The 23,337-nt window shown below is 53.7% G+C and overlaps 4 protein-coding genes across 31 annotated transcripts; 3 read left to right on the top strand and 1 right to left on the bottom strand.

Moving 5' to 3' along the window:
* The first annotated feature begins 35 nt into the window (after positions 1 to 35).
* Positions 36 to 3,251, top strand: GPANK1 (G-patch domain and ankyrin repeats 1). Of its 7 annotated transcripts, none has more exons than XM_086705871.1 (4): positions 36 to 181; positions 913 to 1,131; positions 1,385 to 2,097; positions 2,636 to 3,251. In XM_086705871.1, exons 2-4 carry the CDS (start codon positions 1,129 to 1,131, stop codon positions 3,078 to 3,080), a joined length of 1,161 nt encoding a protein of 386 aa, XP_086561997.1. In that variant the 5' UTR covers positions 36 to 181; positions 913 to 1,128; the 3' UTR covers positions 3,081 to 3,251. The 7 variants fall into 7 exon arrangements, with proteins under 7 accessions (XP_086561997.1, XP_086561999.1, XP_086562001.1 ...); XM_086705873.1 differs by having other exon boundaries at positions 61 to 301; positions 1,388 to 2,097; XM_025917208.2 differs by having other exon boundaries at positions 62 to 301.
* A 1,021-nt stretch (positions 3,252 to 4,272) lies between these two features.
* Positions 4,273 to 6,813, top strand: CB2H6orf47 (chromosome B2 C6orf47 homolog). Its single transcript, XM_025917333.2, has 2 exons — positions 4,273 to 4,748; positions 4,927 to 6,813. Exon 2 carries the CDS (start codon positions 5,152 to 5,154, stop codon positions 6,043 to 6,045), a length of 894 nt encoding a protein of 297 aa, XP_025773118.1. The 5' UTR covers positions 4,273 to 4,748; positions 4,927 to 5,151; the 3' UTR covers positions 6,046 to 6,813.
* Positions 6,814 to 6,938: 125 nt separating this feature from the next.
* Positions 6,939 to 10,836, bottom strand: APOM (apolipoprotein M). Of its 3 annotated transcripts, none has more exons than XM_086705891.1 (6): positions 10,813 to 10,836; positions 8,337 to 8,491; positions 7,978 to 8,051; positions 7,781 to 7,879; positions 7,502 to 7,600; positions 6,939 to 7,082 (listed from the first exon to the last, which is right to left on the bottom strand). In XM_086705891.1, exons 2-6 carry the CDS (start codon positions 8,387 to 8,389, stop codon positions 7,057 to 7,059), a joined length of 351 nt encoding a protein of 116 aa, XP_086562017.1. In that variant the 5' UTR covers positions 8,390 to 8,491; positions 10,813 to 10,836; the 3' UTR covers positions 6,939 to 7,056. The 3 variants fall into 3 exon arrangements, with proteins under 3 accessions (XP_086562017.1, XP_025773069.1, XP_086562015.1); XM_025917284.2 differs by lacking the exon at positions 10,813 to 10,836 and adding an exon at positions 8,888 to 9,172; XM_086705889.1 differs by lacking the exons at positions 7,781 to 7,879; positions 10,813 to 10,836 and adding an exon at positions 8,888 to 9,375.
* A 389-nt stretch (positions 10,837 to 11,225) lies between these two features.
* BAG6 (BAG cochaperone 6) lies at positions 11,226 to 22,326 on the top strand. 20 transcript variants are annotated; one of them, XM_086705811.1, is made up of 26 exons: positions 11,226 to 11,479; positions 12,117 to 12,243; positions 13,335 to 13,452; positions 13,573 to 13,769; positions 14,004 to 14,057; positions 14,219 to 14,293; positions 14,945 to 15,183; positions 15,713 to 15,842; positions 16,303 to 16,500; positions 16,718 to 16,970; positions 17,324 to 17,401; positions 17,513 to 17,620; positions 17,733 to 17,845; positions 17,952 to 18,036; positions 18,234 to 18,517; positions 18,956 to 19,247; positions 19,405 to 19,574; positions 19,764 to 19,817; positions 19,948 to 20,050; positions 20,146 to 20,270; positions 20,442 to 20,588; positions 20,683 to 20,742; positions 20,852 to 20,998; positions 21,076 to 21,183; positions 21,715 to 21,861; positions 22,147 to 22,326. In XM_086705811.1, the coding sequence occupies exons 2-26, from the start codon at positions 12,130 to 12,132 to the stop codon at positions 22,240 to 22,242; spliced, it is 3,495 nt and encodes a 1,164-aa protein (XP_086561937.1). In that variant the 5' UTR covers positions 11,226 to 11,479; positions 12,117 to 12,129; the 3' UTR covers positions 22,243 to 22,326. The 20 variants fall into 20 exon arrangements, with proteins under 20 accessions (XP_086561937.1, XP_086561934.1, XP_086561938.1 ...); XM_086705808.1 differs by having other exon boundaries at positions 17,949 to 18,036; XM_086705809.1 differs by lacking the exon at positions 11,226 to 11,479 and adding an exon at positions 11,490 to 11,637 and having other exon boundaries at positions 17,949 to 18,036.
* Positions 22,327 to 23,337: the final 1,011 nt, after the last annotated feature.

Genomic DNA, 23,337 nt, shown 5'->3' with positions numbered 1-23,337 from the left:
AGACGCTCGGGGGCGAGCGCAGCGGGGTGCCACCGGAAGCGGAAGTCCAGTACCCGTTCTGGGCCGGGGAGCCTGGGAAATATAGTCGTAGGATCCCGCGACTGAGGGGCCGTGAGGGGGCGGGGAAGTGAACGAGGCTGGCTGGCTGGTTGGTTTCCTGCAGCTCCCCTCACGCAGCGAGGTTGTGTCCCAGGCGCTCCCCTCCTACTCAGGGGACTGACCTCATCCCCGGCTAACCGGCCGGTCCTTATTGCCTATCGAGCCCCTCGCCCGAGTTAGGCCCGCCACTGGAGGCTTCGCGGTGAGGGGGGGGTGGGGAACTTTGTGTTTCACCCCGGGGTCTGGTCTCCTCGGGCGGGAGGTGAGGCCGGGCTCCCTGCTGAGGGACTTCGGTAGGGTGGGCTCGGCTGAGGTGAGCGATGTGAGAACCGGGACGGCCCCGTGCTCTAACCTGAGGTGGCGCCAGCCATTCTGTTGCTCGTCCCCTTGCACTTCTCCATTTCCTCTTAGGGCTTGAAAGGGGCCTTATGCTGCGGGCACTAAGTATGACCTTCGAACCCTGGTCAGAATAATGGTGAGGGGCAGGGTGATGTTATTTCATTTCACAGCTTCTGTGCATTCCACAGGTTTCCTTCCGCCAACTCAGAGCCTTTCTTAACTCAGAGAGTGGTTTCCCAGTTCCAAAAAATGAGCTCGGAGAGGGGGGCCACGTTCAGGGAGGCAAGAGGCATTGTGGGGGCGTTATGTAAAAGTAGGACCCCAACCGACAGACTGTCCTCGCGCTACTTAAGCACGTGGCATTTTGAGCGGATGCTCTGGAAAAGGTCCCAGGGTGGGGAAGCTGAACCTGGCGCTTAGCACAGGCCTGCGTCCTCAAGTAATGTTTTGTGTTGTTTTGTTGTTTTTTTCCAGTCCCGCATGCGTGTTAGGGGTCGTGTGGCTATTTGATCGTCAGCTCCTTTGCTTAAAGTAGTGCTATTTGCCGTGCGGAGACTACCAAGACTGGAGTTTCTCCCTTAAATCAGCTTCTTGCTTCCGTAGAAGTGTTAAAGTCTGTTCTTGTTTGGGAAGAATACCCCGACCATAGGATCAAGGAAGATTTAAAGGGCCAGGCTGATTGTTTCCTTAATGGTATGTCTTAACTGGTGGTCAAATAGTTTTAGATAGAAGCTGTTTTTATTTATTGTTGTTGACGATGGGGTTGGTGGCAACTCTCACTGAGTCTTTGTTAAATTAACCTTTAGTAAGGGGCATGGGCTGTTATTGTAGGGTTCTGTTTTTCCACATGACCTATGGTCCTTAGTCCCTGCAGAGTCCTAGGTTGTGGGCTCACTTAGGGAGTGAGAGGGTTTTTTGACTTTAAGGGTATTTTTCCTCATCCCAGCAGGTCTCCGGAGGTGGCTCTGATCAATGCAGAGCCACGAAGCGATTGGCTTGCTTGTCTCAGCCTTTGTCTAGTCTCATCCTCCCAGTTTACCCAAGAGCCATGTCCAGGCCCTCCCTCATCACCTTCACCCCGGCCACCAGTGCCAGTGACCTCTGGAAAGATGGGCAGCAGCAGTCACAGCCTGAAGAGCTGGAGCCCACCCTGGATGGGGCTGCAGCCCGGGCGTTCTATGAGGCCCTGATTGGCGATGAAAGCAGTGCCCCTGAATCCCAGAGATCTCAGCCTGAACCTGCCAGTAAGAGAAAGAGGAAGAAGAGAAGAATAATGAGGGAAGCTGCTGCAGGAACCTCAGGAGGACATGGACAAAGGAGATCCCTTGAGGCGGAGGACAAAATGACCCAGTGGATACTAAGGGCAGCCCAAGAGGGTGACCTAGCAGAACTAAGAAGGCTGTTGGATCCCCGTGAGGCAGGGGGAGCTGGGGGCAACATCAATGCTCGGGATGCCTTCTGGTGGACCCCCTTGATGTGTGCTGCTCGAGCAGGCCAGGGAGCTGCTGTGCGCTATCTCCTGGGCCGTGGAGCTGCCTGGGTAGGGGTCTGTGAGCTGGGTGGCAAGGATGCTGCTCAGCTGGCTGAAGAAGCAGGCTTCCCTGAGGTGGCCCGCATGGTCAGAGAGAGCCATGGAGAGACAAGGAGTCCAGAGAACCGGTGAGGGGAAGCCTTAGCCCATGCCTCTTTCAGTGTGTCTGTCTTTCCTAGCCCCTCTATACCAGAGGGTCCAGAACAGAGCTGAAGGGTTCTCTCCCCGATCCCCCAGTGTAGGCTGATAAGGCAGTGTAGTAGAGTAGCAATGAACATGATCTCCCTGGGTCCAAATTCTGACTACTTACTTGGGCAATTAATCTAATTTTTATGTCCCTCATTTTCTTTATCTGAGAAATGGGGGCAATAAGATCGCTTTTGTTGTAGGGTTGTTAGGATTTAATGGACCAATATATGTAAAGTACTAGAATGATGCTTCCCGTATAATAAGTGCCTTATAAATAATTATGCTTAACCAAGAGCTTGTGAAGCCTGGTTGCTATTTCTTCTCCTAGCTGTTCCCTTCTGGGTCCCTCATTGCTAAGTGGATTGGAAGGCAGTTTGTTTTTTAACAGAAAGACTAGAAGGACTTCCCACCTTGCCACCCCCCTCTAAGGCCTCAACCCTTCCTCTGCCCTCAACTCTTTCTCTTTTTTCTCTGCAGGTCACAATCACCCTCCCCCCGGTACTGTGAGACCTGCGATGCCCACTTCCAAGACTCTAACCATTGTACATCCACTGCTCACCTGCTGTCACTGTCCCGCGATCTCAGGTCCCCCAACCTGCCCCTTGGGGTGCCCACCTCCAGCCCAGGCTTCAAGCTGCTGCTGAGGGGAGGCTGGGAGCCTGGAATGGGGCTGGGACCCCGGGGTGAGGGCCGCACCAACCCCATCCCCACTGTCCTCAAGAGGGACCAAGAAGGACTAGGCTACAGATCAGTGCCCCAACCCCGAGTCACACACTTCCTGGCTCGGGATACTCGGGCTGTGGCTGGGAGGGAGAGAACCCCTCGGGTGACCACACTGAGCCGCAGGGAGGAAAGAAAGCAGAAGGAGAAGGACAGGGCCTGGGAGCGGGACCTAAGGACATACATGAACCTTGAGTTGTGACCTTGGTAAGGTCTGATCATGGTCTATTGCTAAGTCTGAACTTGGACATACGCACTTTGGCTTTTACTTCCTGGGGTCTGCCCAGTTTCTAGATCCTCAGGTTTTGTTTAGTGGGCTCTGCCTTTGGGAGAGAGGGGCTGAGCATTGAAAAATAAATCAATCTTCTCCCTCTTTTGTGTTTTATTCACTTTTCTGGAAGCTATTGTGGGAAAACCAAACAAGGCTAGGGGCCACACGCAAGTCCCACCTCAGCCAGGTGGCATAATAGGGTCACCTCCTTGCCAGTCTGGTTTGCTTCCACGTCCTAGCTCCTGCCTGGAATGCCCCACCTATTCTTTGAATCCCCTGAACCAGGAATGGCCCAAGTTCTATGCAAGTCTCACCTACCCCAGGAAGGATCTCCTGACTACTCTAGCCAATTCAATCATTGTTTTTATTCAATCACTGATTTTAAACAAGTTCGTATACTACGTGCTAAGAAGAGTAATAAAAAAAAATTCCCAACCTTCTAATTGCTCATAGAGGAGGAGGTGGCTATGTGATCAATATAAAATGCATGGTGTTAGGGGAAACCTGGGAAGGCTGACAGAGGTCATGAGAGTAGGTAGGATCTTGCAGGAAGAGGCCAATGGGTGGGAGGGCCTAGGAATATACATCCTCTACTATGTTAGCTAACCTAGAGCCAGAACTCTGGCCTCCCAAATGTAACCTTTAAGTCAAGGTTCTTCATTTTACTATCTGAAAACTGAGGGCAAGCAGCACATTCTGTTTGTCTGCACTTGTCTTTCCCTCCCTCTTCCCCCTCCTTCCCGCTGCTCATGCCAGGTGCCAGGCACATGGAGAGCTCACTGTTGTCAGATCCAGGAAGTAAAATCTGCGTAGAACGGCAGGGAAGAGCTACACGAGTCCCAGAAAAGCACCTTTCTTTTTCGGAAAACCCTTCCATGAAGTCCTGGACATGAGAAGGAGTGGTGGTGGTGGGGGGTGTTGCAGGGAAGAACCAAAGGGCAGGAGACTAAAGGGAGCGGGCGAGTTTAGGGGAGCACCTGTGGGCGACGAAAATGGGGGGCTAGGTTTACACTCAGGCCCTGGCCCTGCCTGATCTCCACTCGCGCCCTGCGGAGTGGCGCGTACTAAAGGCGCGGGGGCGCGGGGGGCGGTGGATCCGCAGGGTCCGCCCCGCGAGCTTCGGGCTCCGCCCCCGTCTGTCCCTCCAGCCCCGGTGCAGCTGCTTCCGGGCTCTGCGGCTCCAGAAGGCTTGGTGAGGCCGCGGCCCCGACGCCGGGCCCGGGAGGGGTCGCAGCGCACAGCGCCCGGACGCCTGGATCCCCAGGCAGGCCCGCTCTTGGCCTCGAGACGAGGATCTCCCAAGATATTTCTGGCCTGACCTTGCGGAGGCCGCGTCTCAGCTGCGTGCTCGGGTCCCGGTCGGGCCGCTTTGTAGGATTCATAGGTCTCTAAATCAAAGGAAGAACGCTGCGGAGTGGAATTTGCTCAACACCTCTCTCCTAACCCCCCAATAGGAGACTGCCTATTCTTGAGCTCCCTTAGGTCAGCAGTTCAGGACTCTCCAGATTGGGAGCAGCTGAGAACCCAGGGCCACCTTCCTTCCTTCTTGGATGGAGCACCGCCTCCCCAGTTTCTGGGGCACCTTGGGGCGTGGCCTTGGTGAGTGAAACTTGGGGTGCTGCCTGCAGGAAAGGAAACCCGGAAACGCAGGGAGGTCACCGTGGGGGTGACCCAGGCCTTGTCAGATCCTGAGATTCTTGTTCTGAATCTTGTGTGGTGGGGTGGTGGGGGGGGTGGTGGTGAATGAATTGGGATGTGCCTCTCTTCTTTACCTCAGAACTGAAAAGGAAACAAGCTGCTTGTCACACTTGAAGCTGCACGACCATTCAGGAAAGTGTGGAGCCACTTCTGATTTCAGAGTAGGAATCACCAAAAAGATAACAGTTCTTCTGAGCTTGAACAGATCCTGGCTTTTGAGGAGACACTCAGCCCCTAAACCTGAGAATCTAAGCAGTGCTAGGAAGCAGCCGGAGAATTTGGGGGCTCATTACACATCCCAGCCATGTTCCTGCGACGACTTAGTGGCTGGCTACCTCGCCCCTGGGGCCGCCGGAAACCAATGAAACCTGACCTGCCTGCCCCAGAACCCAGACCAGTGGACAGCTCCTCTGAGAATTCAGGGAGTGACTGGGATAGTGCCCCAGAAACCATGGGAGATGTGGGGCCTCCCAAGGCCAAAGACCCAGGGGTACGGAGGAGCTGTGGGGCTGCTCCACAGCCAAGCAGGGAGTCCCAAGATGAGCAACTGGGAAGCAAAAGAATGGATTCCCTCAAGTGGGACAAGACTATCTCTAACACTCAAGAGTCTGGGAGACTGGAGACTGGAGGGACCATTCCCAAACTTGGACGGGATCCTGTGGACTCAAGTGGCACCAGGAGATCTGGAGTGTCCCCTGAAGGGGGACTGAGCCCCACCAGGCCTGAAGCCCCAGTGGAGAAGCCAGGGCAGCATCAGAAACTGCTGGGCTGGCTACGGGGGGATCCAGATGGGGGAGCAGGGGCTCCCTTGCAGTACCTGGGGGGCCCAGAGGAGTGTCTGCAGATCTCAACCAACTTGACTCTGCACCTGCTGGAGCTGCTGGCCTCAGCACTGCTGGGGCTGTGCTCAAGGCCTCTGAGGGCAGCTTTGGACGCGTTGGGCCTGCGTGGACCCGTGGGCCTCTGGCTGCATGGGCTGCTGTGCTTCCTGGCTGCCCTGCATGGGCTCCATGCTGTGTTGAGCCTACTTACTGCTCACCCCCTGCACTTTGCCTGCCTCTTTGGTCTCCTACAGGCCCTAGTGCTGGCTGTCAGCCTCCGGGAGCCCAGTGGGGATGAGGAGGCCACTGACTTGGAGGGTGAGAAGTTGGAGAGGGAGGGTGAGGAGTGGAGGGGAGATCCGGGAAAGGGGCTGTGACTGCGGGATAGGGGGTGACCGTAGTGCCCCCACCCTGAGTGGGGTGGGAGCAAGGGTGAAGATAGTGTGGCCTTTAGGAGGAGAGCGGGGGTCATGACCCAGATTGTAAGCACAGGGACCTCAGGGATGGGGAATAAACCCCAGGGTATGAGGGCACAGGGCCCCCCCTTCACACACAGGGGAGAATAGAGCTGTTTAGGGTATCTGTTTATGGACAATGGGGATATTGCCCTTGAATTCACCAGCTGTTGTTACTTTTTGCTTTTACGTTTCCCCCACTTTCGTTTTTTTTCTTTCCACCTCTACTTTTTAAAAGAAAAAAAAAAGTGTGGTGGTGACAAATAAAGACTAAAGGGTCCTCTTTACCTTTCAAAACTACCCAGGGCTGGAGGAGACCAGAGGCAGGACAGACAGACCTCTGACTAGGGTTAGAGGGTGGTTGGAGCCCCAAGGGATCCCCTTAGATCTTGGGATCTGAGCCATCTAGAGGAGAATGGGACTGTTCTGTGGGTGGATTAGGGGGTGTGGATAGGGACCCCAGGTGACAGGGAGCCTGCAGGGAGGGTCTGGGTGTTCTCAGGAGCCAGGGGAAGTGGGAATGGTGCAGGCAGTATTGGAAGGAGGGCCAGTTCAGTGGGACTGGCAGCTCAGACAGGCAGTATGGGGAAGCATTGGAGCTTGCAGTCTCCACTCTGGGGTTAGGGGTTTGCACACTCAGCAATAAATAACTGTGTCACACCAAATCCTAAATATATCACTACAAAGTGAGACATACCGCCACTCAGTGTCCTTCCTGACGCCGTCCAGCTGGGGGTTTAGGTGGCAGAAGACCCAGGGGGAGTACTGAAATGGAGGTAGTGGGATTGGTGTCTGGAGACAAACCCAAAATGAGATGAGGATTGAAAAACCATCTTTATTACTCTTGAAAGGGAGCTGGGAGTCTCCAGCTTCTCCCTGCAGCACAACTGCAGCTCCCACCATATCCATCTGGGGCACAGATGAAGCCACAGGTCAGTCACTGGACAGCGCACAGGCCTCTGGTGGGAGGAGGGAGAAAAGAGGATGAAAAGGAAGGAAATCCAGGAAGAAAGGCAACACTGGTGGTAACAGGGTAGAGGAGAATGCATTCCTGCTTTTCCCCACATCTAAGAAGGGGTCTCTGAGGCCTCTCCCCCTACATCTCTGCCCCTCTGCCCCATTTATACACCACAAACTCTGAAACCTCTCTTTTGAGTAGCCCAGAGCCCATCCTGGCTCCCTTGGGTGACATCATAGCTCTTGGCCACATCCTTCTGATGCCATCACAGCCTATGACACAAACGGAGGTGTCAACACCGCCATTCTAATGATGTCAGCCTTTGGCCATGTCCTCTGGTGACATCACTTGAGTCCCTTTCATCTGGCACAGAAGACTTGGTGAGTCCTAGTCCTCTTCTGTGGGACTTTACCCCCTCACCTTGATTCCTGGGAGTCAGTAAGAAGGCTTTGGAGTCCAAACAGGAGGTCAGGGACTGAAATTCCTCCACACACTTCTCAGGAGGGTGTGGTGAGCGATCTGGAAGAGCAAGGCAGAACCAGGCAGGCCTATCAAAGTCCCTGCTTCTTAGCACCACCCTGGTGAGGACCTCATGGAGGCACCCAGCCCTTCCTGGGATGATACCATAGGACCCAGAGTGAGAGGCTCCTGCCCTCCAAGTGTTTCCTCCAACCCTTCCTGCCTGGCATCTCCACTCACTGTAGAGGAGGAAGCGCTGATAACCCTGGCCTGACTCTTTCAGCATGATTCCACCCGGGCATGAGCTGGAGAAGAGCTTGGTCTTCATGTCTGGGCGCCCTGTTTGGGGCGGGGAGGTGGGGAGAGTGTCAGGGCAGAGATGCAAAACCAAGCAAGCCCAGGGGACTTGGGGAGCATGAGGGCTGGAGAGAACCAACCTTCAGTTCTGAGATCTGTGCTCCCCTCAGTCAGGTGGTAGATCCATTTCCGGGGCACACAGAGCCCATTTTTCCTGCAGAAGTGGTGACAAGGAGGAAGGGCTGAGTGGCACCCCAACCACACAATACCAACCTCTATTTATCTTACTTCTTTTTGAAGCCTGGATCCCCTTGGTAGTATCAAGCTACCAAGGTATGGTTGGTTAGGCCCATCTCTCTTCAGAAGGAAACTAATAGAACTGTTGACTCAGTGGGCCAAGAATAGCAGATACCCCAAAGAGCCGAGTTCTTTGTGGGTGGGTGCTCATATTTTGAACAGAGACTGCACCTACTGGTGCCTCTGCCTCCTCACCACTCACGTGCGGATGGTAGCACGAAGCTGGAGCTGTGTGGGGGCAGAGCCTGAAGCCATGTTGAAAACAATGTTGTCCACAGGGTCAAAAGTCGCCAATTCCTCCTTGGTGGGAGCTGCCCCTGCGATAAAGTACCACCGGCCCAGGTGTGGCTCTGGGAACTGCAGAGAACCAGGTGGGGGGGAGGGGATCAGAAAAGGGTGGGTCCCCACTACAAGATCCATTCAACCTCTTCATCATCACTCTTAAGACAGCAAGACTTAGGAGTGGAGTGGTGGCTGTTTTTTTCCAGCTAAGGTTTGGGTTATGACAGGGAGCCATTAAGTGAGTTTTCCTTTGTCTCCTCTCAATCACCTTGAGTAACCACCCGCCCCCAATTCTACCATGTCTCCACATTGATGGCCATACTACTATTTTTTTTTACTTGTTCTTGCATTCATTGTCACAAACACACACGCCCTTTCTCCCTTTCCCAGTGTGGCTTCCGGTCACTCAAGGCCACCCACCCAAATCCTTCAGAGCCCCCACCATAAGCTCCCCCCATTCGCAGTCCATACCTCTTTCCCATCCACTCCCTGAGTTGTCAGTTGACTGAACTCAGGGCACTGGTAGATGGAGTTAAGGAGAATACCATAGAGGTAGAATAGAGCTGCCCATATTTGGTAGAACATCTTCAGGCAGGAGGGAGCTGGTGCTCTTCGTGAAGTGGCGGTGCCTTAACTGCTCTCTCCCCCTGCTAGTTACTCAGTCCACTCGGCTTCCAGCCCCCTTGCCTTGACCCTTGACCCTTTCACCTGCTAATGAGTAACTTCAACCTTGTTTTCCAACCCAAGCCTGGATTACTTACAGTGTTTGGGCCTTCCTCCCCCTCTTCTAGATGCCGGTACTCCAGAATACACCCTGACATGTCCAAGGGTCTCTCAAGAATTAGGAAAGCTGAGCCCTCTTAAGTAGAAGCCTATGGCCTTTCAACTTATATCTGAGCTGGGTTTCTGCTGTGTTGTGCAGCACTGAAGAGAGGTGGACTGATTCGTTCATTCACTTAGCAAACTGTTTTGAGTCCCAGCTGTTTGTCAGCTAAGCCCTAGGGACATAAAAATGAATTACATAGTCCCTGGCCTTGAAGCAGTAAAAGGAAAACTAGCTCTGTAAACAAAAATCATTGCAATACAACCTGGTAAGTTCTTTAGAACAGGTATGAAATAGGCGCTGGGGCCTGGTGGATGGAAAACTTTCCCTCTGAAGCTTATAATTGGGGAAACAATATGTACACCCCTGAGAAAGTTCACGGACATGAGTCTATTTGCTCAACATTTATTACTACAAGAGGCTACATAATGTAACGGTTAGAGGATAGGTACTGATGTTAGACAGAGAGGGTGCAAACCCTAACTCCACTATTTGTTAGATCTTGGACAATTTTATGAATCTCTATGTCTGTTTTTTATTTGTAAAATGACCAAATCATCAACCTGCTAGGATTAAAAGAGACAATGCACATAAAGTCCTTAACAAAGGCCTGCACATAGTTAAGTCCAAAGTAAATATTCGCTATAACTAATGCTTGTAAAAGCACTTACTAGTTTCTGGTGGTTTTTAGGTTCTCAAATAATAGTAAGGAGAGCCAAGTGGGTGGAGCAGTTAATGCAATGAAAGATGGCTTCCTTAATAGATTATGTATAACCCACAGACTGCCAAAAAATTTGTTCTGAGAAGTGAGGTTGCTATGCGCTTGCGATTTAATTAAAAGAACAAAATTTGGGTGATGGGTATATGAGGGCTCATTATTACTATTTACAGGTAATGTTTGTTACTTCTTATCATAAAAAACAAATACATGTTAAATACAACAACTTATTGGTAGAAGTGCTCTACCCGGGGTCTGGTAGGTCTGGATTTGTCAGTTCTGCCACTTACTTTCGCCTACGTATATTCATCTATAAATTGTAAGTAGTAACTATCCTAGGTGTTGAAAGGCTTTTAAGGACAGTACGCAAAACCCTTAGTAAAGTGGCTGACACAAACCAAGAGCTCTCTAAACAGGTGTTTATTAGAACTCTTAACTGAAATGGTCCTTGGGACCTGGGTAGAAACTACGAATCCCAGAAAGGCTATGGACACCGCAGGCAGGCACACCGGCAGCAACCGGCCTGGCTGGGAAAGTTGCAGCGCCAGGGGGCCAAGGCCCTGGCCCGAGGGCAGCGGGTGGGCTGGAGGGCTTAGGCAGCGAACACCGTCCCGCCTGCCCGCGGACCCGGGGCTTGCGGAAGCCCTTCAACACCCCCTTCAAAACCCCAGGGTCAGATTCTTGTGTTTCGGTCCAATCTGAGTCCACTTGCTCCTAATTCCCAAACTCTGAGGTCCCCTTTTTGACGAAAGTCCTAAAAAACAGTAAATCCTAGTTTCTCCAAAACATGGCGCGTCCCCCTGGCCACACATCGCCGGCGAGGAACATGGCGCCCACAGCCCGCCAAACGCCCACCGAGCAGAACCGAGGTCAGCCCCAACGACGCGACGGCACGCCCAGCTCGCGAACCACCTCCAACCGTCTAAGGAAAAGATGACTTCCGGAGGCGCCGAAGGAGTAGAGCCTCGAGGGCCAGAGTGACAAGACAGAATTTTAGGAGGCCAGGACAGTGCCGCCTTAAATTCTCTGCCGGCCACGACTTTAATAACATGGATTGATGAGGCGCAATCCCTAGTCCCCAAACTCCAAGTTGCATACAACTGTCCAAAGCTTCTCGAGGCGTAGAGTCTCATCTAGTAATTTTTTTCAGGCATTTATAGTAGCCACCTCAACCTCCCACAGCTCAAGCGCGTGCACAGAAGAAATGAACAGCGTCAGCGGGGGTGGGCGGTGCCTAAGAGTGTACGCATGCGTAGAGCGACGCACGCAGGCGCAGTACGGTCCCCCGGGCGACGGTGGCCGAGGCTCCTCGGGGTGCTCGGCTCCCTCCCATCCAGGCCGGCCCCGGCCCGTCTCGCCCCAAGGAACTCACTGTTGGGGGCCGCGAACTTCCTCATCGTGCCCCACAAAAGTAAATCTTGGGGACCTGGGGGAGCCGGAAGTACCGCCTTGCGATCCCCAAATACTATCGGGGAAACGGAAGTGGCCATCGGTGGCAAGTTGGGGGAGACCGGAAGTGACGGTACCTTGGGGAAGTCGGGGGCGGAGTCCGGGGTGGTGGTAGTGTGTGTGGGGGTGTGTGTGGGGGGGTGTGTTTGGTGTGTGTTGGTTCCGGCGCTCTGCTGGAGCGTCGAGGGAAGGTGGAAGAGGGGGGCAGTCAGCTAGCCAGTCTGGCCCCCCGTGAGTGTCCGTCATCTCGGGTCTGTCGTGACTTAGGCGGGTTCGATGGGCGTGGCGCGCGTGCGCGAAACCACTGTCTCCGCGGAGTCTGGCGCGACCCCCCCCCCCCCAGCTCTCGCGTGTCCCCCAGGGTTTGCCGAACTTTGGGGCCTTTGTCGTATCGCGACTGATGATGACACTGGTCTCCTTATCTTTCCTGCTTCCTAGCCTGAGTGGCCTTCCCTTATTGTGATTGGCACTGTGGAGCCCCTCCCATCTCCCCGTCTTCCAGCTCTCTGTGCCGTCGATCTTCTGCCCTTTGTGTTTCTCTCCCTGTGCCCCGGAATCAGAAGGGGGATGGGGGCGGGTGTGTGTGTGTGTGTGCTTGTGTGGGAGAAACTCTTTAGGTATTAGGGCGGAGACTCAGGCTGGGAAGGCTTCCGGGTGTATAAAATCTGCTTTGGGCGACAGCAGGCCTCCCTCCCTCCATTCTTCCTTAGAGAGCTGTCGGCCATGGAGCCCAGTGATACTACCAGTACCACTACCAGTATGGAGGAGCCTGACAGCCTGGAGGTGCTGGTGAAGACCTTGGACTCTCAGACTCGGACCTTTATTGTGGGGGCCCAGGTGAGACCCCAGTATTTCTGGAAGACCCCCATTCACCCTTCCTCTTGTAGTCCCCTTATTCTGAGAGAAGAGCCTGGTTTTTTTGCGGGGGCGTCCTCAAATCTTCTTTCATCGGTTCCTTTGTTCATGTTCTAGACAGGATACTTTCTGGTGTTGCTTGTTGAGTGGGAAGGTATGGATGAGGCAGATTTCATTCTGCCTTTTTCCACTGTGATAGAACTCATGCAGAGGGAAATATGGAGGAAGGGGGAAATCTATGCCATCATCATGAGGGAACCCCAGCCCAAAGGGACAGACCTAGCTCTTGCTTTTGGGAAGGGAAACAGAATGGAGATCCAAAACACAAGTCTTAAAAGCAAAAATTGGTCAAGTCTGTACTCTGTTTTTAAAGGCTGGAAATCAGAGCCCATAGTGCAGGTAGAGCCCTAATAGGCTATTGAGTGGATTTTCTAGTATTTGTGGCATAATTTGAGTCTTGATTGTAATGCCACAGACACAGCTGTTTATGCCATTAATTCCTCTAATACTTGGAGAGAAAATCATGAGGTCTGTAGTTTTTAAAACACATACAAGAAGACCATGTAGACTTTTGTGATTAGATGTATGTAAACATTCTGGTACGTCCCAAGAGTATGTTGTCCAGTTAGGAAAGTGTTTGCTCTTTTCTCTTTTTGTACTTAGTTTTCTGGCTTGATTTTTCCACCCCAGCTTCCTTATCATTGCGTTTATTTTGGAGATTGCAGAGTTGTATCATTTTGTGTTTGGGGAGGGGTCATTGGTATCTTTAGACACACATTCCTTTGGGAGCCAGGGAGAGAAGTGAAGGTCAGTTAGCTTTTCTGTATCCAGCCATGTGATTTTTTTCTGGGCATATAACCTGAACTTTGTTAACATTTATTGTCTGTTTTGACAGGTGTTAACACGTCTTAGTTTGGGGCTTTGCACAATAATTACCTCACAATCAAGACAAATGGGTAGTGATTTTATGATTGGGTGATTTTTACCCCTCATGCCCAAAAGTCAGTTGTCCGCCTTCTGTCCTTTCCCTTTCCTACATTAGATGATAGTTTTTTATTTCTGTTACCTTGCAGATGAATGTAAAGGAATTTAAGGAGCACATCGCTGCCTCTGTCAGCATTCCCTCTGAGAAACAACGGCTCATCTATCAGGGACGAGTTCTGCAGGATGATAAGAAGCTCCAGGAATACAGTAAGAGTTTGGGGGAGGCAGTTTAGAGGTTGAGGCAGCTGTCTAGAGGGATGAACTGAGGCCTTGAGCTTACCTGATCATATAATGCTTTGGTTTGTATCTTTTTTTTTTTTCCTGCAGATGTTGGGGGAAAGGTTATTCACCTGGTGGAACGGGCTCCTCCTCAGACGCAGCTGCCTTCTGGGGCATCTTCTGGGATAGGGTCTGCCTCAGCCACCCATGGTGGGGGACCCCCGCCTGGTACTCGGGGGCCTGGGGCCTCTGTTCATGACCGGAATGCCAACAGCTATGTCATGGTTGGAACCTTCAATCTTCCTGTAAGCTTGTGTTCCACATAGGATGGTTTTTGTGGGAAGGGTGGTTTGGTTGTGGTAATGGCAGAGAGCTTATAAGACAGGTATCTTGGTCTTTAGATTGGGTTTCCAGGGCCCTGAGGTCTGATATGACCTCAGTCTTTGAGAAAAAGAGTGGGGCTCTAGAGAATGAGTTGAAGGTGTGGGGGCCTTAGTATTTGGCTTCTCCCAGAGCAACTTCCCTTACCCTTTTCTCAGAGTGACGGCTCTGCTGTGGATGTTCACATCAACATGGAACAGGCCCCGATTCAGGTATCACGGGCCTGGGAGGGTCAGGGAAGGGGATCTGGGAGAAGGAGGCCATGAGGTGGGGGTTGAACCTGGCCAAGGAGATGGCTGGGACCTGGTTCAGTGGGTGGTAGAGTTCATGGCTTCATCTCAGGTGTACCCTGATTTTCTCTCTCTTGTCGTAGAGTGAGCCCCGAGTACGGCTGGTGATGGCTCAGCACATGATCAGAGATATACAGACCTTACTTTCCCGGATGGAGGTCAGTGGACAAGGCTGGCTAGGGTCTGTCTGTCTCTTCATTCTCCTTTACCCCTCTGGTGGTGAAGGCATGACTGGCCTGGTGGTGAAGGCTAGTGGTGGTGAAGGCATGGTGGTGAAGGCATGACTGGCCATATCAGTTGGATTGTCCCTGTCTAATCTGGTCTCTTCTCTGCAGTCTTCAGTCTTCGGGGCAGGAAAAAGTATCTTTGTCAGCCTATCTTGTTCCTGCCAATTCTCTGGGTGCCTGGTATCTGGGAAGTTTGTTTCAAACTTGTCAGATAATTCTCACGGCTGCTTCTTTCAATTATAGAAGCAGTTCGTGCTTTTTTAGTTTCTAAATTGCTATAGTTGATACTATTTCCATTAGTTTGTGTTGTGGTTGTAGCTTGTGACCTTTCTTTCTTTTTTTGTGGGGATTTAGTGAACCATACTTTCTGTATTTTGCTAGTAATTCACAAGTACAACAGCTATTTGTTGTGCATCTTATTTAAGTTTTACGTTGGTGGCTAGGGAATCAAAGAGGCCAATGCAAAGCCCTGTCTTCAGGGAGCCCAGCTAGAGCTCCTTCTCCACTCAGTCTCCTTTGTCCTGGGTAATTCTCTGCAGCAGTCTCATTCTGCCTTTGGTATCCTGAATCCCTCCCCTTTAGTGTCGAGGGGGACCCCAAGCACAGCACAGTCAGCCACCCCCACAGACGCCAACCGTGGCCCCGGAGTCTGTAGCCTTGAGTTCTCAAACATCAGAACCAGTTGAAAGTGAAGTGCCTCCTCGGGAGCCCATGGAGGCCGAAGAAGTGGAGGAGCGTGCCCCAGCCCAGAGCCCGGAGCTCACCCCTTCCGGCCCAGCTCCAGCAGGCCCAACACCTGCCCCAGAGACCAATGCACCCAAGTGAGAAACAGAGGGACCCTTTGGGAGGGGGTTTGGGGATCCCAAGTGAAGTGTGAGAGCCAAGAAGGGTATGATGGGAGAAGACGGCTGCTTGACAGTCTCTCCTGTAGGGCTAGTGGGGGGGGGGGGGGGGCGGGGACAGGGAGAGGCTCTGGACTGGCTGATGAGGTTAGAGTTGGCATCTGAGCCAGAAGCACTGCTGTCCCTGGGGCAAGAAAGTCCAGATGGTGTTTCCTGAGCCTGATTAAGATTCTCTCTCTTGAGTTCTCACAGGCCACGCCTCTTTCTTCAGAGTTAGTTTCTTGTCATCACAGATATAGGATCATGTGGTGGGAAAGGGAGAAGCAGTGTATTTTCTCTTGTCTTCCCGTGGGTACAGGTAAAGCACAGATGCTCTGCTCGTCCCAGAGGGGATTGGGCCAGGGGTCGGGGAGGCTGCGGACAGACAGGGCAGGTGTAGTCTGTGTCAACTTTGAGGTTGGGGGTCTGAGGAGAGCCTTGGCTCACTGCCTCTCGGGGTTGCCCACAGCCATCCTTCCCCTGCGGAGTATGTTGAAGTGCTCCAGGAGCTACAGCGGCTTGAGAGCCGCCTCCAGCCCTTCCTGCAGCGCTACTATGAGGTTCTGGGCGCTGCCGCCACCACGGACTACAACAACAACGTGAGCCCCGCCTACCCCCTCACCCCCATTTGTCCCAAATGGAATAGGCCGAAATACAGCTAATCCTTTCCCCAGAAAAAGACATTGTCTGCAACAGGATGATTCCTCTGTAGACTCATAAGTGATGTTTTCCTTGTTTATAGGGAGGGTCATCATCTCTGTGATACCTACTGTTTTTGTACCTTTTCGTACCTTGGGTTAATTAGGAAACTTAGGCAGAGTAAGGAAATTTAGCAGATGATGCCGTACTGATTTGCTGTAGGGTTTGTTGTAATAGGAAACTTTCCGTGTGCACGAAGTAGAATTTATTTATAGAGGTTGGGTCTACTTGGAAGCTTCTGAGGCTATGCCTGGGGGTGTAGAGAACGTGGTGTCATTCAAAGGTGTTACTGCTTTTGTTATTGACGTTTGTCCCAGCCTAATATTTTTGGCCTTTCTGTGCTTGACCCTGGGGATATAGCAAGAGGGCCGCGAAGAGGACCAGCGCTTGATCAACTTGGTGGGGGAGAGCCTACGGCTGCTGGGCAACACTTTTGTGGCGCTGTCTGACCTGCGCTGCAACCTGGCCTGTGCGCCCCCACGACACCTGCATGTGGTCCGGCCCATGTCTCACTACACCACCCCCATGGTGCTCCAGCAGGCAGCCATTCCCATCCAGGTGGGTCAGAGGGGAGGAGCCTGGTGTGAGGGAGACTGCATGGCTGGTGGTGGCATGACCCAGGGTAGCTACCGGGTTTGACAGTAGTGAGAAGAGGTAGGGACTTTAGAAATACGTAGTGACGGAGAATGGGGGAGACTTCGGAAGTATATCACGGAGTGCCGTGGGTTAGGCTCTTATTTTACTCACTTCCGTGTCATTCATCTGTCTCCTCCAGATCAACGTGGGAACCACCGTGACCATGACGGGGAATGGGACTCGGCCCCCCCCGACTTCTAATGCGGAGGCAGCTCCCCCTGGTCCTGGGCAGGCCTCATCCCTGGCTCCCACTTCTACCACTGTCGAGTCCTCAACTGAGGGTGTTCCCCCACCAGGGCCGGCTCCCCCCCCGACCACCAGCCACCCAAGGGTCATCCGGATTTCCCACCAGAGCGTGGAACCTGTAGTCATGATGCACATGAACATCCAAGGTGAGTTAGGATTGGTTGTTGGTAGAGAAGAGCAACGTGGCTTGGGAGGGGGGTCTGTAGCAAGGTGTGAGAGAGGGAGGGTGGGGAAGGGAGAAGTCAGGGCTGATGGAGGTAGCAGGGTTAACCAGACTAGAAACTTTTAGTTGGCATGCGTGGGGAGGGGCAGGAGTGACTGCTTGTCCTTGCAGTTTTGTTTGCATGGTGAAGGGAGTGCCGCCTTCCTGTCTAGATGGAGGGAGAGGCAGGCTTTTTGGTGGGGGGAGTAGCGGCCTGAAGGACGCCAGTCTCAGGAGGATATAGTTAGGCTTTGGCCCCGCCTGTCTCAGGGCTACTCTCTCTGTCTCCTTGCCCAGATTCTGGCACACAGCCCGGTGGAGTTCCGAGTGCTCCCACTGGCCCCCTAGGACCCCCTGGTCATGGCCAAACCCTGGGTAAGAGTGAGGGCATCAGAGCAGGCAGAGCTCTGGGTAGAGAAGGGGTAGGGCCGAATGGGTGGGCTGAAGGGGGTCCAGGTTCAAGGTTACATCAGACCCGCCCCCCAGGCTCCACCCTCATCCAGCTGCCCTCCCTGCCCCCTGAGTTCATGCACGCCGTCGCCCACCAGATCACTCATCAGGCCATGGTGGCAGCTGTTGCCTCCGCGGCCGCAGGTAATGACCTGGAAGGGGAAGTTTGGGAGGCGGGCACGGTCCACGGTGGTGGGTGCCGTTGGCTGGCAGTCAGGGGCCCAGCCTTCAGCCCTCTCCCCTCTGCCATCCACAGGACAGCAGGTGCCGGGTTTCCCGACAGCTCCGACCCGGGTGGTGATTGCTCGGCCCACCCCTCCACAGGCTCGGCCTTCCCATCCTGGGGGGCCCCCAATCTCGGGTACTCTAGTGAGTAAGGGTGGAGGGGTTCTGGTGGGGAAGTTCGGGGAGAGAATCCTGTGGTGGGGAATGAAAAGGGCAGGACTGAAAGCCCCCTTTGTTCTCCCTTCAGCAGGGCGCTGGACTAGGTACCAATGCCTCTTTGGCCCAGATGGTGAGCGGCCTCGTGGGGCAGCTTCTTATGCAGCCCGTTCTTGTGGGTGAGTCCTCGTTCTTCCCTGTCTCCAGCTGTAGTCACTCCCACGGCCCTGCTGATGCTCCTTAATCTCCTTACTGGTGCTTCCCAGTTCTCTTCATAGGTCCTTCGTTCTTGCTTTCCTGCTGGGAAGATCAGAATGGAAATGCTGTGGGGTCTCGTTTCTCTGGATTTCATCTTTTTTTCTTTTGGCCTCTGTAGCTCAGGGGACCCCAGGAATGGCACCACCTCCAGCCCCTGCCACTGCTTCAGCCAGTGCAGGCACCACCAACACAGCAACCACAGCTGGTCCTGCCCCCGGGGGGCCCGCCCAGCCTCCACCCCCTCAACCCTCAGCAGCCGATCTTCAGTTCTCACAGCTCCTAGGGAACCTGCTGGGTCCTGCGGGGCCAGGGGCCGGAGGGCCTGGCATGGCTTCTCCCACCATCACCGTGGCGATGCCTGGTGTCCCTGCCTTTCTCCAGGGCATGACCGACTTTCTGCAGGTAAGTGCCTACCTTGCTCATCACCTCACCCTTCCTTTCCGTTGGCTCGGCCAGGCGCTGGTGCCTTGTTGCTGTGGTATTGCTGCTGGGCTACAGTCTCTGGTGGCATGTTGGTGGGAGGGAGCCTTGGGAATTTGTGGACTCGGATTCCCACCCACCCCTGCCCCGATTTGGAGATGAGGAAATTGAGGCTGTGAAAGCGAAGTAATTGGTGTTGCTGCTTTGTAACCTACCCCATCGAGAGGGAGAGAGGGTCGGTGCTCTGCCCCATCCTGCCGCTGTGTAACTATGTGTGCGCATTGTGCTTCGGGGAGTAAAGAGCAGATTACAGCTCTCCATCTTCCACGGCCCTCTTGGTTTGTGCCTTTCTGGTGTCATTTTACATCCTTGTCTCCGTGCTCACCTTGTGTTCTGTTGTTTGTTCCTTCTCTTTGCCAGGCGACGCAGACGGCCCCTCCGCCCCCCCCGCCACCCCCACCCCCACCCCCGGCCCCAGAGCAGCAGACCATGCCCCCACCAGGGTCCCCTTCTGGTGGTGCAGGGAGTCCTGGAGGCCTGGGTCTTGAGAGCCTTTCACCGGAGTTTTTTACCTCCGTGGTGCAGGGCGTGCTGAACTCCCTGCTGGGCTCCCTGGGGGCTCGGGCTGGCAGTAGTGAAAGTATTGCTGCTTTCATACAGCGCCTCAGTGGATCAAGCAACATCTTTGAGCCTGGGGCTGATGGGGCCCTCGGTGAGCAAATTGGGAGTGCCTTGGCCTTCTACAGGGAGGGATAGGTCGGTGGTCTCTGTTGAGGGGTATTGCCGAGGTGTGATGAGGCCCATGGGCTTGTGGTGGGTGGGCAGGCCAGGTGGTAGAGGCCGCTGCTGACTTCTGTCTCTGTCTCTAGGATTCTTTGGGGCCCTACTCTCTCTGCTGTGCCAGAACTTTTCCATGGTGGATGTGGTGATGCTTCTTCATGGGCATTTCCAGCCACTGCAGCGGCTCCAGCCCCAGCTGCGATCCTTTTTCCACCAGCACTACCTGGGTGGCCAAGAGCCCACACCTGGTAACATACGGGTAAATGAAGATCTTGGACCTCAGAGCTCTCTTTCTCGTCACTTTCTGTTATTTATTCCTGACTCTGTATATCTGTCATCTAAAGCTATGATTGCTCCAGCTCAAGCCCTGGACTTACTGGAGGTAGAGGGGAGGGCAGTGTCTTGAGGGCTGGGGCTTGGATCTAAACTTGCGCTGTTTCCCCCATAGACGGCAACCCACACGTTGATCACAGGGCTGGAAGAGTATGTGCGGGAGAGTTTTGTGAGTACCCCTTCCACATTCCCTCTTCTCCTGGGTCCCGTCAGGGTAGCTCCTGTTCCTGCTACCGCTTTCGGTTCCTGGTCTCCCAGGGTTCCTGATTCGGAGGGTCTTTGTGTGTGTTGTTTCTCAGTCTTTGGTGCAGGTTCAGCCAGGGGTGGACATCATCCGGACAAACCTGGAATTTCTCCAAGAGCAGTTCAATAGCATCGCTGCTCATGTGCTGCACTGCACAGGTCAGGGGCAGCGGGGCCGGGGGGCCGGGGGGCGGGGGTGTTAGATGTGCAGAGCTGTCGGGTGCCAGCATCTCCTCCTTGTGTCTTGCCCACAGACAGTGGATTTGGGGCCCGCCTGCTTGAGTTGTGTAACCAGGGCCTGTTTGAATGCCTGGCCCTCAACCTGCACTGCTTGGGGGGACAGCAGATGGAGCTTGCCGCGGTCATCAATGGCCGAATTGTAAGCACCACCTCTGCCCCAGAGCCCCAGCCTTCTGTTTCCTTGGGTTTCCATTCTCTCTGGTATCCTGCGGTTTTTATTTTTTCTCCCCCAACTGCCGTCTTTTACTCTTTGACACTTTTCAAGAGCTCGTTGAAGATGCTGTGTTCTAAGGCTGCTTTTTGCCCTCAGCGTCGCATGTCTCGTGGGGTGAACCCGTCCTTGGTGAGCTGGCTGACCACTATGATGGGACTGAGGCTTCAGGTGGTTTTGGAGCACATGCCCGTAGGCCCTGATGCCATTCTCAGATATGTTCGCAGGGTTGGTGATCCCCCCCAGGTAAGGGACCCAGATGGGCTCTGGGGTCAGGGGACTTGAGCGAACTGGAGAGGCCTGAGACAGCTTTCTGTGTTCTCCTTCTCCAATTTTATAGCCACTTCCCGAGGAGCCAATGGAAGTTCAGGGATCAGAGAGAACTTCCCCTGAGCCTCAGGTACCAGGGAGAGTTGAGGGGCCAGGTGATGTGGAGTGGGGGACCGGGGGCGGGAGGGCTGGAGCTGGGTGTGCTGAAGCCCTTGTCTTCCCACGTGTCTGGCTCCCAGCGGGAGAATGCTTCCCCAGCCCCTGGAACAACAGCAGAAGAGGCCATGTCCCGAGGTCCGCCTCCTGCTCCTGAGGGCGGCGGCTCCCGTGACGAACAGGATGGAGCTTCAGTTGAGACAGAACCTTGGGCGGCCGCAGTCCCCCCAGTAAGTGTCGGGAGGTGGGCCGGTGGGCCAAGGCAGCTGAAAGTTGTGCCAGTTACTCATCCCCTTTTCATCCCCAGGAGTGGGTTCCGATTATCCAGCAGGACATTCAGAGCCAGCGGAAGGTGAAGCCGCAGCCTCCCCTGAGCGATGCCTACCTCAGTGGTATGCCTGCCAAGAGACGCAAGGTTGGTCTGCTTCTTCCCTGAGGATCTCTCTTTATCCAAATTCCCCTGTCGTGTTTAGAATCCAATTACTCAGAGTCAGAAGGAATTCTTCCTAGTTTAGTCCCGTCATTTAATGGCTGAGGACACCTTCCCGGGGATTGACTTGCTCACGGTCGCTGCAGCACACCTTCACGTTAGCATTTGCCAGCAGTCCTGTCCTCCCTCAGCTGCCTGGTGGCTAGGAATGTGACTAGGGCCTATTTTCCTTAAGGTGGGCTTCCTCTTGTGGACTAGCCAGCTCAGAGTGCTGGCTGGCCTGACTCATCCTGCCCCTCTTATTTTGAAGAGCGAGTCCAGCACACTCAAATGCCATGTTTCGGCCAGAGCCGAATAAAACTAGGAAGGTATCTCTGCTGTCAAAACCACCTGGACTAGTCCCCTTCTCTCCACTAGCATAGGAACTCAGTGGTTGACTCCTGGAAAGGGTGAGCTGGGTGGTGGCACTGGATCTGACGTTGATCCTCTTTTCCCTCCCGACCCCCTGTCCCCCAGACGATGCAGGGTGAGGGCCCCCAGCTGCTTCTCTCAGAGGCCGTGAGCCGGGCAGCTAAGGCAGCCGGAGCTCGGCCCCTGACGAGCCCCGAGAGCCTGAGCCGGGACCTGGAGGCACCAGAGGTTCAGGAGAGCTACAGGCAGCAGGTGCCCCCACCTTGAAGCAGGATAGGGATGGTCTAGTGGGAGGGGTTGGGCTAGGGCCCCTCTTTTCTGATCCTTTCAGAGATGAACTGGTCAGTCTGGGGCTACCATGTGATTTTTTTAAAGAGTTTTTCCCTAGTGGCATCTGGGAAGGCTCGGCGATACCATATTGGGCTGACAGTGTGGCTGGTGGGGAAGTGTTAGCTTCTAAGGGATGGCCTTGCGTGCTTGCTGGGATCCTAGGGGCCTGGCCGCTGCCCCTCCGACCTGCTTGCTCTCTCTCTCTAGCTCCGGGCTGATATACAAAAGCGACTGCAGGAAGACCCCAACTACAGCCCCCAGCGCTTCCCTAATGCCCACCAGGCCTTTGCTGATGATCCCTAGCTCTTGTGGCCCTCCCTCATCAGGGGACCATTTCCCCCATCTTCCTTCACAGTATTTAAGAAATAAAAGTCAGATTTTCCTGGCTCTTTGGTCTCTAAATTGTCTTCCTTAAATAGCCTAAGTACTTCAGGGGTGTCTGACTCCGGCTCCGGTCATGATCTCAGGGTTCAGGAGTTTTGAGCCCCCATCTGGCTCTCTGCTTCAGAAACTGTTCCCCCTTGCTCTCTGCCCCTCCCCCACTCACACACGCCCTCTCAAAAATGAAAACAGTACATTGTCTTCTCTGAACTTGTTTAAAATTAAGAATTTCTAGGAACCTAGCTGTGTAAGACCACTTTTAACCTTTCCCTGGGAGATGGGCACTACCATGGTTTACTGTTCATGTAGCACAACACTAAAATGAGCCTGTTGACAGCGACAGCCCTTTACAGGGAACATTTTCATGCAGGAGCATTTTTTTTTTTTTTTTTTTTTTTTTTTAGAGTGAGGGCCTATGCGTGCGAGTTGGGGATGGGCAGAGAGGGAGAGAGAATCCCAAGCAGGTTCCCGGTTGTCCTCGCCAGAGTTCCACTATTTGGGGCTTGAGCTCACAAACTGAGATCCTGACCTTTAACCGCCTGAGCCACCCAGGCACCCCAAAAGCATTTTACATGTGAATAAGAGTTCAGAGAGAACAAAACTTACTCCAGGCTAGCGTAGGGCTGTCAGACTATCCAGTAAAAAGCCTTTTAATTTCCAAGCAGCTGCAGACCTCAATACACTCTTAGCAGGCCTAGCCAAGTTTGACAATGGTGGAACTCCTCTACCTGGTCCAAGGAGCCTACTGTTCATGCTTGAACGGAGTCCATGACAACTTTAAAGGCATGTCCTCTCAAGTTTGTAGCCAGGACCAAAACGACACAAGGACGCCAATCCTTTGCTACTCCCTTTGAGATGCAGTTGTGGTCCCCTCCCTGTTTGTTAGCTCCGTGCTGGACCAACTGGATGTGGCAGAAGAGCCCTGCTAAGGCCAGGTCCTACACTTTACAGCAGCCACCAGGACCTCTTTGAGCACTAGCTCAAGGACATAATTGTCACTGATGTCCCTAGTGACAG

This window comes from Puma concolor, chromosome B2 (genome assembly GCF_028749965.1).
Source record: "Puma concolor isolate L17-30 chromosome B2, mPumCon1.1.hap2, whole genome shotgun sequence".
Taxonomy (NCBI): domain Eukaryota; kingdom Metazoa; phylum Chordata; class Mammalia; order Carnivora; family Felidae; genus Puma; species Puma concolor.
The sequence above is the reverse complement of the archived record's forward strand: the minus strand, read 5'-3'. Positions and strand labels throughout refer to the sequence as shown.

Bases quoted from the DNA above. Each gene is read 5' to 3' on its own strand.
- GPANK1 (XM_086705871.1), top strand. The intron at 2,098-2,635 runs GTGAGGGGAAGC...TTTTCTCTGCAG, and splicing joins ACAAGGAGTCCAGAGAACCG to GTCACAATCACCCTCCCCCC.
- CB2H6orf47 (XM_025917333.2), top strand. From the start codon at position 5,152: ATGTTCCTGCGACGACTTAGTGGCTGGCTACCTCGCCCCTGGGGCCGC.
- APOM (XM_025917284.2), bottom strand. From the start codon at position 9,001: ATGTTCTACCAAATATGGGCAGCTCTATTCTACCTCTATGGTATTCTC. The intron at 8,492-8,887 runs GTATGGACTGCG...GGTTCTCTGCAG, and splicing joins AGGGAGTGGATGGGAAAGAG to TTCCCAGAGCCACACCTGGG. The intron at 8,052-8,336 runs GTGAGTGGTGAG...CCACTTCTGCAG, and splicing joins CTTCGTGCTACCATCCGCAC to GAAAAATGGGCTCTGTGTGC.
- BAG6 (XM_086705808.1), top strand. From the start codon at position 12,130: ATGGAGCCCAGTGATACTACCAGTACCACTACCAGTATGGAGGAGCCT. The intron at 19,818-19,947 runs GTGAGTACCCCT...GTTGTTTCTCAG, and splicing joins AGTATGTGCGGGAGAGTTTT to TCTTTGGTGCAGGTTCAGCC. The intron at 20,589-20,682 runs GTAAGGGACCCA...CCAATTTTATAG, and splicing joins GGGTTGGTGATCCCCCCCAG to CCACTTCCCGAGGAGCCAAT.